The sequence below is a fragment of the Malurus melanocephalus genome, unplaced genomic scaffold (genome assembly GCF_030028575.1).
Source record: "Malurus melanocephalus ecotype Western Australia unplaced genomic scaffold, MMel_1.1 scaffold_8, whole genome shotgun sequence".
NCBI classification, from domain to species: Eukaryota; Metazoa; Chordata; class Aves; order Passeriformes; family Maluridae; genus Malurus; species Malurus melanocephalus.
The window spans coordinates 1,883,510-1,895,313 of record NW_026623240.1 but is presented as its reverse complement, the minus strand read 5'-3'; the positions used below and the strand labels follow the sequence as shown (position 1 = coordinate 1,895,313).

Genomic DNA, 11,804 nt, shown 5'->3' with positions numbered 1-11,804 from the left:
TGTCTTGCTCTAAATAAAGTTTTCTCTAAGCACCATTTCCAAGTCCTTCATTTGTGCTTTGCCATTCTATGGTGAATACTCACTTAGCTATTATACTCAACTTAGCTATTGTTGCATTCACTTGTGTCACCATCCAGTGAGCTAATTATTGCTTTGCTATGTACATATTTTTCTCATTCATGAACATAACTTAGGTTGTCTACTTTGTGTTACTTGGTTGCTCTCATTTGGTATTCATAACTTCAAAAACTGGTTGCGTGGTATCAAAGACTAGAAAGGGTAAAATTCTAGAGATCATCAACAGTAGTTGGAAATTATGGGAAATGGAATCAATTTAACTTCATTAAATCCATTAGCATGAAAGAAAATGACTTTAAATAGATGTTTCATTTCAGGTCCCTTAACATAAGGTTGAAATGTATAGATACATGCTTCTAGAACCTTTCTTTTGGCACTCTATGCCTTCCTTCTGCACCTGTGTTCCAATTTAGCAGGTAGCAGATGGAGMGTGAGGAAGGATATCTTGTTTCCAGACACTTGGTGGGCACCAAGGGAGGAAAGTTTGTGAACAGCAAGGGTTCCAGGTTCATTTAACTGTTGTCAACTATTGCACTAGATAGTATTAGAGATCAATTCAGATGCTTCTGGTGAAAGTTCAGCAATGTAGGTGTGCTTACTACTACTTTTAAATTTATCGTCTTATTTTTTTCATTTTTTCATTACTGATTTTTTTTTACCTTTGATAAAAATCAAGTTACATTATGTGAAATCTTGGTTTTGAAAACAAAATGATACATTAAGGTATGTAACTTTTGATCTGCATTTTTAATTTCTGTAGTGTTTAGTTTAAACTGTGCTTACTCACTGCTGTAGCTMACTATTCATCCAGCATTCCTCTTGTATGAATAACAAACTTCTGCTGGAGCCAGGGGAAAAGCATGGAAAAGGAATGGCTTAAGCCATTTCTCAGCAGTAACTAAGACTTGTGTGGTTCCTGTTTATACCACAAGTTGGTAAGTTCTCAAATGAAAGCCTTGAGGATGATTATTCTTTAAAACATAGGAACTGTTAGTTTTTAATGACATCAGATATAGCTCAGTCTTCTTAGTTTCAAGCTGTCTGAAGTTTTGGGGATAATCTTTAGAATAGATGGCCATATATTTAAAAATGCAATTGCTGTAAGGGAAAGGAAAAAAAGTAATTGCTGTAATTAATTGAATAAAATTTTTAAAAATGTAGCTTTAACACTGTAGCACATGGTTATGGACTGAGGATGGTGATGCAACCTGACAAGTTAAACAAGGCCGTCCCGCACTGCTGACCACAAGAATCAATGTGCCAGTCTGAGGTACAAGGTTGTGTTGTGTTGTACATGAGAAGTGAAGGCAGAAGGTGTCCTTTCTCATGGTACACACTGGGAGAGATAGGAAAGGATTTTGCAGGTATTTCTCATGTCTGTGTCCAAAAATAGCTCTTGAGAGTTTTTACTGTTCATGTATTTTTTCAAGTTAAATCACTGTTCCTTCTACCACTAACTGCCCAAACTGATAACATAACATTGTACCTTAGGTATTTTRTGATCTATTTCATTGATTCAAAACACAGCATAAAGGAAGTTCCTGTTTCATTACTCGAACAATGTGGTTTGCAAGCTTCCGGACAGGCCCGGGTGTCTCAGGAGTCTTATGAAATAGTAAACAAGCTTGGATTTGTCTTGTGTATTACTCAATTAACCTAAAAAAATGCTCTAATGTTTTGAGCTTTAGTCTCGGGATCTCGAGTCTTATTTTATGAATAATTCAAAAATATTACATATGAATAACTAGCAGCAATTTATGAGAAACTTAATTGTGAGCTTGATATTGTGATACTATTTCCTGTTGATGTTTGCAGCTGAAATAGACAGTTAAATATCCTAAATATTTTCTCTTAGACCAGAGGTTGGTCTTTTTGATCTGATGCCTGTGTAAATCTTAAATTATTTGCACTGATAGAGTTAATTTTGAGTTATGGTGAATAAGAACAGAATTTGAACACTGCATGAGGAAGAAATGAAAAAGTTGCATTACTAAAACTAAAATTCCTGTTGGCATAGCATCCTTGATTTTTTTGCAGCATTCACAGGTAGAGCATTCTTCCTTCCTTATAAAACAAAGAACACAAACACAGGTTTAAACTTGATTTATTGAAAATTTCAGTTTTGCATAATTATTCAACATCTGCAAATCTTAAAACATTTAATTCTGAATAAAAAGTCCATTAAGAAAAAAAATTATTTATATTCTCCTTTGTAAATTTTATACAGTCAAAAGCAATCTACTCTTCAAAATCTAGATAAAATGTTATTTAACTGCAAGTTTGAGTGCCAGATCCTTCACCTGTCATAAACAGATTCCTGCTGCCAAAATCAACGAACCTTTCTAGTTATTCCCCCTTTCATTTTCTATAGTGGACCTTAAATAAGGAGAAAATACAGTCAGAGCTCTTAGTCGCAAACCAGTAATTTCCTCAGATGACCTTTGCTGCCTGTTGTTGCATTATTTCCCCTCTACTAGAGTTTACTGCTTGTAACAGGAGACACTGAACTGCAGCAGAACTGCATCTTTGATTAGAGCAGTCTGCATTCAGGAGCAGATTAAACTGAGACACCAAAGTTTTGCCACTGATGTGTAACTAATGCAAGAGAGGCACAGCAGAGCAGCTAGGGAACCAAATCCCTTAAGGTGCCCTTAGAAAACTTGGCAGAGCTTATTTCTTGGAGTTCTAAGCTGAAATCTTGAATCTAGTCGCTTGGAGAGCAGAGGTAGATGTCTTAGTCACAGCTTCCCAGAGCTGGTTCAGCGTTTTGCAGATGTTTGTAGCATCACACATGGTGATGCAAGCAAAGATAATGATGTGGTATAGTGCGAATGGCCGATGGACAGGGAAATGGCAGGAAAACATTATTTCTACTCTAGCTGAGTTATTTTTTCCTAGACATTTTTCTTATCACAGAAATAAGCTTTCTAATTCCAGGCAGTTTACATTAGAAAGCATCATATGGAAGTAAGATACCCAATAGGCTAAAGGGGTATAGTCTTATTTTGGACACAGCTTTGCAGAAAGATGAAGTAGCTCAACAGCCTTTGAGCCCTCTGTAACAAGTTCTGTAGTAATAATACTTTTGCTTATAAAAACTAGAAATATTATTGCTAGGACCTCTAGTCTGAAGCTGAAACTGAAGTGCTGTTCCTATGTTCTGTAGCCYTTGCTAGCATCTGCTTCATTTGAACAAAGTATTTCTTCAGTGCACCTAATGACCCTGTTTTTATGCAATAATCRGTATTTAATCACAGACAGTCTCAAAGCTGCAACTTTGCCATTCATACAGATGACCCCACAACAGGCACAACACTACACTTTTTAAAACACTTCTTTAAAAGGGTTTTTAATAAAGTTTTTTAAAAACTCTTATGATGAAATGTAGTTAACACATTTATGCAAGAAATTCCAATCTCTTGGCACACTGTGAAAATTACTAACTTGGAACTACTAAAAAAAAGTTAGTTCTCACGCAGCAGGGGTTTTGGCAAAAACTCTATACCTTCACTACACTTAAATGCCACTTCATCCAGATACTATAAACTTCTGATTTGATATTAGCTTTGTCTTAGTTAAGTGATACTATAGGTTCAGTTGATCATAAAACTTGAAGCCTGCACTTACTGCTCCTGTAATTTGTGCCTTATTCATATRAACAGCTAGATACAGAAACACTGGTTTTATGAAGAGAGTGTACTTACACAACTGAAAGACTTGTCAGGGTGAGCAAAAAAGGAAAAGTTTAGGTGAACAGCTTTGGTTTTATATGCCTATGTAAGTCACCTGATTCTTACATTAGTCATAATTGTAATAAAAATAAAGTGGAAAATAAGAGGGATTTTGAGAYTACCAATCAATGTGTGTTTTGGCATACCCCTGCCTTTATTAGAGGAAAAAGCCATGAGAAATTACTTTAAAAAAAATTAGCTATTACATGAGGTTACAGTAACTAAGAATTTGCAAATCATACTTCAAGTGTGCCTACATTTGTTTGAATACCATGTAGTCACTTGTCTCATGTAACAGCCAAAAAGGAAAATAGGATTGGTGCAACTACAGGACAGAAAGATTYATGAACAGGAATTGTACCTATTTTCTCCAATTGTTTTTCAAGACTAACTCAATTTCACATTGATGGTGCTTTTTTTAAAGTGCYGATATTAGTCATCTGTTATAAAAAGAGATGTCAGGTTCTTACATAGTTAGCYCAGTGTTTCTCCATGATGCCAAAGAACAAAAGCAGAGGATTTTAAAARACATGTAACTTTGAAGATAACTGACAGTAACTACCAATCCTGTAAACTTAGGCACACATGTAAATTCACTCAGTATTTAACAAAAACGAAAGCAATGTCTAAGTTACAACTTTCACATGAAAATGAAAAAAAATGACAGTTATATTAACATTACTTTGCAAATGCACCAATTGTGCTATGCATAAGGTAGGCATTAACAATCRTTAACAAATCCTACAAGTACAAAAAAATAGTTAGTAGTATTTGGAAAAATGGGAGAGCTTGGAAGGAGGCATTACATTAAAAAAAACCCCAACAAACCACCACAAAAAACAACAGAAAACCCCCCCAAATACAAACAAGACCGGCACCATCACACCCAAAAAGCCCAACATGAATTGAAAACCTGATTTTTACTGTCTGCTCAAAAGAACCTGAAAGTCCTTTATTTTCTTTACCGTGGTTTAYTACTCCCCTTCTCCCCCATACCTGTTATATTGTTATGACCGTAATATGAACATTAATGAATATTAAGTTCTACTTTTCCTCTTATCTTCAAAGAGACTTTTCAACATGTAAACCTGAACAGCTGATACCACCACCATTACTCCCAAGTTGACCATGGACCAGAAATTCACTCTGTCAAAGTTGCTTTCTTGTATGTTTCGGTCACGAGCCTCAAATGCTCTGAGCAGGGTCTGAATCTGGACACTTTTGCTTAATCTGGCTTTGACACTGTTGATGGATTCCTGGTAAGTAACAAAAGAGTATTTTTAGAAGAAAAAAGAACACCTGAATTAAATGGATAGCTTACAGCACATACAAAACTATTAATACTGTATTACTGCCTGTAATTTAATTTTAGAATATACACCTCATCAGTTTTCATTAATTTGCATGTTTACCATGTTTATTGTGTATCACCTGAAAAGACTTAATTAATGTAGCATTAGTGTTCTGTAGTAATTCTGATTTTTCTCTTTTATAGGTAGGGAGGTAAGAGAAATCAAACCTATTTGGACAAATAAAAAGCAGTGAATTCTGCAGAACTAGTCTCAAAACAAGTTATATAGTGGCAAGCAAATGTAGCGGTTTTTCTACTGCATAATAAAATTAAAGTGTTTTTTAATGCAAACTACCATCAGTGCTSTATCTGTAGCAAAAGAAAAGCACAATAATGTTACATTCCTGACTGCTTCTGGTGTTTCCACTGTAGTGGCTATAAACAGCTGCTTCAGCCTTGATACAAAAGCAGAATTTTGACAAATTTTGACTTTTTTTTGACCAATTTTGAATAGGACAACTGGAGGTTCTGCAAAGGACAGAAGAGTGTGACCCTGGGAACTAGAGGAAGTACATGAACATTCCAGCCATTCCAAGAGCAGCTCAAGATCTGCACCTTATTCTGCACTTACAAAGTAAACATCTGGTCCTGTGGTCTGTTGAAGTTTCATCCACCACATAATAGATATTAACAAGATAAAAGGCTGATCTCATGAAGTGTTAAATTATGTTCTTGATATAATTATGGATCCTGAAGTAACTTTTAGTGAGAAGAGTAACATTTGCAGTAAGAGGCTAATAACTTTTTTAAAAGCCCCAAAACCATAAGGTTAAACCCAGCAGTCACATTTTCTCTGTTTCATATTTAACAAAAATATTTCAAAATTGCTATTTCGGGGAGCCAAATAATTTTATGATGATAAAGTTCATTGTTACACAATAAGGAACATGAACACCACRCAAGAGCTTTAAAAATAAGACTCAATTCCCTATTTTCACCAGAAAACATGTTTTCAATAAGGAATTAAACTACTATTTATGTTAGCCCTCATAGAGCTTGCAAGGAAATACCTTGACTATGTAAACAAYGGGATCAAATACTAATGTTAAATTTACAACAATTAGCTACTTTGTAAGATTTTCAAATCCCTCAGACAAGTTCTGCATTTCTTTTTCTTCTGGAAGAGATACCAGTATATCAACAAGTATCTACCAAATCCATGCAAGTATTTTCTGTGATTAGTGTGAGACGGATTTTCTTCAAAACTTCAAATATAAACTTTGTTTTTTTTTCTAAGTGTCTTGACTGCCAGTTTTACAGATCTGGTCAGCTTTCCAGATTCTGTATTTGGTTTCTTCATTATTTAGAAGTGTATCATTCACCTATAAAAGATTTTAAATAGTTTATTTTGTTCTTAAAAAAATCTGCATTGTGTTTATGACAATAAATAATACACTGTCATTTTCCACATGATGTAGTCAGCAAGTGTGTGTAGATGCTGGGGTTTTATGTTGTTTTTGTAAGATACCTATTGTYTGTAGCTACAATCAAACAAATAGGTCACTGCCTCCTGCATTAATAAGAGTGATACTGGAGCACCAAGCAATCCTTTGCTTCTAGAGTAATCTCAATATTTAATAATCATAAAGGGAATAAGAGCTTTGAMTCAGCAGTAGTCTGAATCCAACATGAAATAGGGTCAGCATACAGTTTAAGCAAACACAACCATTCAAACAATGTCTGCAAAGATGAACCTGGCAAATTAACTCCCATTATATTTACTAGTTTGAAAAGATGTATTAAAATTCGGGGGCAAAAGACCTAATATAGTAATACSTAATTTACTGAGGACAGAAACGGTAATCCATACTTCTGCAAAGATGTGATGAAGAGGCTAACATGGTACTTTATTTTTAAACATTGATAAAAATTATGCAGTAATTCCTACTTCATCACAGGGACTAAGCAGTACTTAAATGCTCTAAGTATTCATTTCATTGCTGCTAGGGAAGAATGTCCCATTTTAGCAGTAGGAAGAAAAGAAGCTGAATTGGAAAGCAACTGATTGAGAGCTAGGCAGTTTCTTCTTGCTGATGCAGGGCCTATTCTAAGAAGATCTTCGAGTTTCTGTGCTTAAACAAGAGATCCATAGTGCTGGATTTCCTGTATTAGTAAATGCAATATATGGAACTAGAATACATTCCAGGATGACACAACAGATCAAGGCATCACGGCTACATGACACTGAATAGAATTAGAGACCAAATACTAACCAGAATATCTTCCAATTTCATGTCTAGGAGATCTGTGCCTGTAACGTACTTCTTCCAGTCTTCCTCATCTTGACCATCTTCTCCCATATTGTCCAGGATCAGTTCAAAGAAAATTACCTTTTCAGAAATGGTACTGAATGTGTTGTCAAAGCAGAACATGTAATCCCCATCTTCTGTTTCTACCCTGTGTGTATATGCAAAATGTGATTAACTACACTTTCTGTGCTGGTTCTCAAAAGGTCAGTTTTTGTAAGCACACCTTTCTCTCCAAAACTGACAATCATGCACTTAGAAATAACCAAATCTGGTTTTTGTATAAAAATAAGAAGTCTAAAGACACCTTATAGATTATACAGTCACAGCAAAACAATCCCACTGACTCTAAAGGCTCAAAATGGTCAAGACAGCAGCTTGATTTAATTTCAGGGATTTTAATAATTGTTAATCATTACCAAAATTACACAGTAAGTGGAATTCTTATATTGTATAGTAAAATTTCAGCAAATATTACATATTTTGACAAYAGGACTGGAGAAATAGGGGGCTTTTATCTTCTTATTTGTATGGCTGACATGATCTTTTGATATTAGATATGGGCACCTTTTTCAACTCCATAATTATTTTAGTAACAGCTATCATTAAAACAACAATACACTTTACTTCATGGTACAGTTCATATAAAAAGCATTCAGTGTTTGTAAAAAGATAATTGGTATTCTCAAACTGTCCTATTATAAAGTCTTYTGTAATACTAAGGAATAAAAATGACTCAACCTACATTTTAGTTATATTTGTTACAGAAACCAGTAATTCTTTATGTAACACTTCTGAGGTTTGAAGGTTTTAAACTTACGTATGAACTCCATCTGATTTTCTTTCATCAAAAACTAGAGTTTCACCTTTTGGGGACAGCAGATGAAAATCGACATCTAATCCTGCTCCATCTAGAACCTGTGAAAYAAACAAAAATAACCAACCTCTGACCAGTGGAATTCCTGTTTGCATCGTTGACAGCATTTTTTTTAGGAAAGGCAAAACGTTTTTAGGTAAGGGAACTAACAAATAAAGAATCTGAAAGACTAGAGCTGACACCAAATTAACTGGAAACAAATAAAAAAAAAAAAAAACGGCTCAAACTAAATGCATTTTAGCAACTTCAGAATCAGAAACTAAATGTGATCTAAACCTGCTAGGCTGGGCTTATATTGAACCTTTCCCTAATTACTTTTAAGAATGCATACTGTTTTATCAACAGGCAGGGTTAGACAACCTGTAAAAATACCAACAACAGATGGCTAAATCTGGCAYTTCTATGGCAGATATCACTGATTGGTAAGTACCTGCACTATTTCCATTTCACCGGTAGAAATGTTCTGATATGTCACTTCTGTGTATATACATGTTACACATATTTGTGCATTATGTGCTGTCACCAAAGATCTCTTTGTTGGGTGAATTAACAGTGTTGAAGACAGGACCAAACCTCTTATGCCAATCAAAACTGTACCACAAGACCTTCCATCTTTTGATTCACATGTAAGGCCTGAATTCTGCCAGGGTGTTCTCTTTCCCTGAAGGTAGGAGGAATCGAAGGCATAGAGAGTCCTATGTTCTCGAGGAGTGTCTACAGCATTACAAACCTGTGCTGCTTTAACTGTGTAACACAGCTACAATTGTATCACCACATCTATTGTGTTGTAGGAATTCTTTATAGGGAAGGTAGTAACTACATAAGGGGACAGAGAGGGATAATTTTTATGACACTACTTAAGTCCATGATAGGGATTTTTTTTGTTTGCTTCTTTTGCAGTGAGGTTTTTGAGTACAGCAGTCTGCTCCTGCTGAAATTGAGGGCAAAGTTTACACTGACTCAAATTGACACGAGAGACTAAAAAAAAAAGGATAAAGGACAAAGCAAATGACTAGCTAACAGCTGATCAAATAAAAAAACATATAGAGTGGCATACCTTAAGGGCTATGCTCCAGTCTAAACACTCAGAAAAGAACCTTTGTATTAGCACAGTGTTTACCTTATGTCTTTGGAGAATGACCTGCATCCTATATTAAATATTCCTATGCTTTAGGCACTAAAGTAATTAAGTACAAAAGAAATTTATTTGTAATAAAATATACAGAGCTCCTTTTCTATGCATTCAAATAGAGGAATCATTACTGTTAACAATAGTGCTAAGAACTTTCTGCCAGAGTAGAAATAAGTTATGTGTATAATGTTATACACATTAGTCCTTTCTAAAATAATGTATTTAGTTTATGATCAAACTAAAAACCTATTCTGTCCAAAATAAACTTCTGTTTGGCTTAGACAGGGCTCTGAACAAAGCTTTAACACCTCTGTCTTTCATTCTTGTTCAGTTCTGTGTGTAACAGTATTAGAAATTAGAAATAATCAGGAATTTCAGCTTTGTCTTTCAGTTGGGAAACAGGGGGGAAAAATAGGTGGGGGAGAAGAGCAACAGATCCTGCCAACTTCGAGGCACAGTAGTAGGGTGAGAAAATATTCAGTGCAGTTTCGCTCACTGTATCTATTTTACTGGGAAAAAAGCCTTTGTTTTAAGGACAAGAAATTCTGAGATCGAGACCTATCCCTATTCCACCTCTGGAAAACCCAACTCTTCCCAAGAAGGCCATCAAGATCTACTTAAATAGGGCTGTTTTTGTAAAACTTCCATCACTGAGGTGAAAAGTGTTTAATATCAGCACAGAGATAGGCAAGAACGGGCTCTGTATATCAGCACAACGTTCCTTAGCTTTAGAGCTACAACACAAGGTCACAACCGTGAACTTTCTACATCCTGCCCTTTTAAAGGATGGCGACTTGAGCTCTTATAAACTCCCCCCAACCACCGAAACAACGTATTAGAATAATTAAAAAAAGGTCGATAAGTTAATTTTAACGCCCGAAGACAGAACTTCTAAGAGTGTACAATTCCACCGTGGCTTTGCGGGCGCTGCCGAGGCCGGCAGAGTCTCGGGCAGGGCTGGGCTCCCCGCGGGCGCTGCTCGGGACAGCGCACCGCGTCCCTCGGCCTCCGCAAGCGCTGCCCCTCCAGGGCCGAGGCTGGGCGCCTGGAAGGCAGGACCGAGACCAGCCGCTGTATGGTGGGACGGGCACACGGCCCGGGGACGGCAGCGCCGCTGTCACGGCGAGATGCGGGACCCAAACTCCCCTCGGGACACTCGGCGGGGAGACGCCCCCTCCCGCCCTGCCCGACCTGGTACTCGAGCTCCAGCGAGGCCTCCTTGCGCATGGGCTGGTAGAAGCACTCCTTGCGGCCGGCGGGCAGCGTGAACGTGAAATCGCTGTCCAGGGAGGGGCTGAACTCGGCGGCGCCGGGCGGCGGCAGCAACAGCGCGAAGCAGCCGAGCGGCACCAGCAGCAGCCGCGGCCCCATCGCGGCACCGCCTCGGAGCGCGGAGCCCCCGCGCGCGCAGGCACCGAGGGGCGGGGCGCCCCTGCCGGGAGTGGGTCCGCCACCGCCCCGCCCCCTCCGCCCGCCGCACCAATCGCCGGCGCCCACAGTGCACCGCGGCGGCGCGCGCTGCTCCCGCCCCCAGAGCGCCGGGGGTGGCGGGGCCGCGCCTGCGCCGTGAGGGCCCCGCGCGGTTCGAGCGCGAAGGGAGGGGCGGCGGGGGCTGCTGTGGAGGGGCCGGGTCAGATCCGCCACCGCCACCGGCACCGGCACCGGCACCGGCACCGGCCACCAGCGCCCCGAGCCCCGGCTCTCCGCCAGCCCGGGCCCTGCGGCGCTCCCCATCTCGGTGCTGGTGCTGCCCGTCCGCCCAGGGTTGTTTCGCTTTCGTCTCTCGTTGTGCTGGTCACCGGCAGGCGAGGCAAGTTTTGCGCTTTGCGCCGTGCACTTCTCGGGCTCCCCGCCAGGACGGGGCGCGAACGAGATTCCTGAGATGCACTGGGTGACAGATTTTTGGCAAATAATAYAGGTTTTTCTTGTTTTCTTATGTGGCAAGTCATGAAGCTTTTTGTACTTAATGAATGCATATAGAACTCCTCACAGAAGAGACAATTTATTATTTTTATCTAGTGAATATGGTAAGGAGTAATGTGTGAAATGTACATCTACGTTTGAAAATACAGTATTTTATTTTTTGTATTTTTTTCGCCTTTTAAAAAATCTTTGCAAATAGTCTTCATGCGCATTTAACAGTGGTTTAATATTAAATATTACTTTAGCCTTATGCATGTTACCAATGGAAAGTAGTATGTGGACTGGCTCTAAATGTGGTGCTGATGAAGACCTGCTCGCAAATGTACAGTCATTACAGAATCAGCTGAGAAGAACTGAARAAAAACTACAAACTGTAGAGAAAAAGCTCTCCAGGTATGAGTGTGTCTGGGAATAAGAACCTCCTGTCTCTTGCAGTGTGAATCTGTTTTTCTGTGCGAYRRACTAT

The 11,804-nt window shown here is 38.5% G+C and overlaps 1 protein-coding gene across 1 annotated transcript; it reads right to left on the bottom strand.

Annotated features, from left to right (window-relative positions):
• Positions 1-2,399: 2,399 nt before the first annotated feature.
• On the bottom strand, positions 2,400-10,837 carry TMED5 (transmembrane p24 trafficking protein 5). Its single transcript, XM_057374061.1, has 4 exons — positions 10,607-10,837; positions 8,227-8,324; positions 7,374-7,557; positions 2,400-5,065 (listed from the first exon to the last, which is right to left on the bottom strand). The coding sequence occupies exons 1-4, from the start codon at positions 10,784-10,786 to the stop codon at positions 4,847-4,849; spliced, it is 681 nt and encodes a 226-aa protein (XP_057230044.1). The 5' UTR covers positions 10,787-10,837; the 3' UTR covers positions 2,400-4,846.
• Between the last annotated feature and the right edge of the window lie 967 nt (positions 10,838-11,804).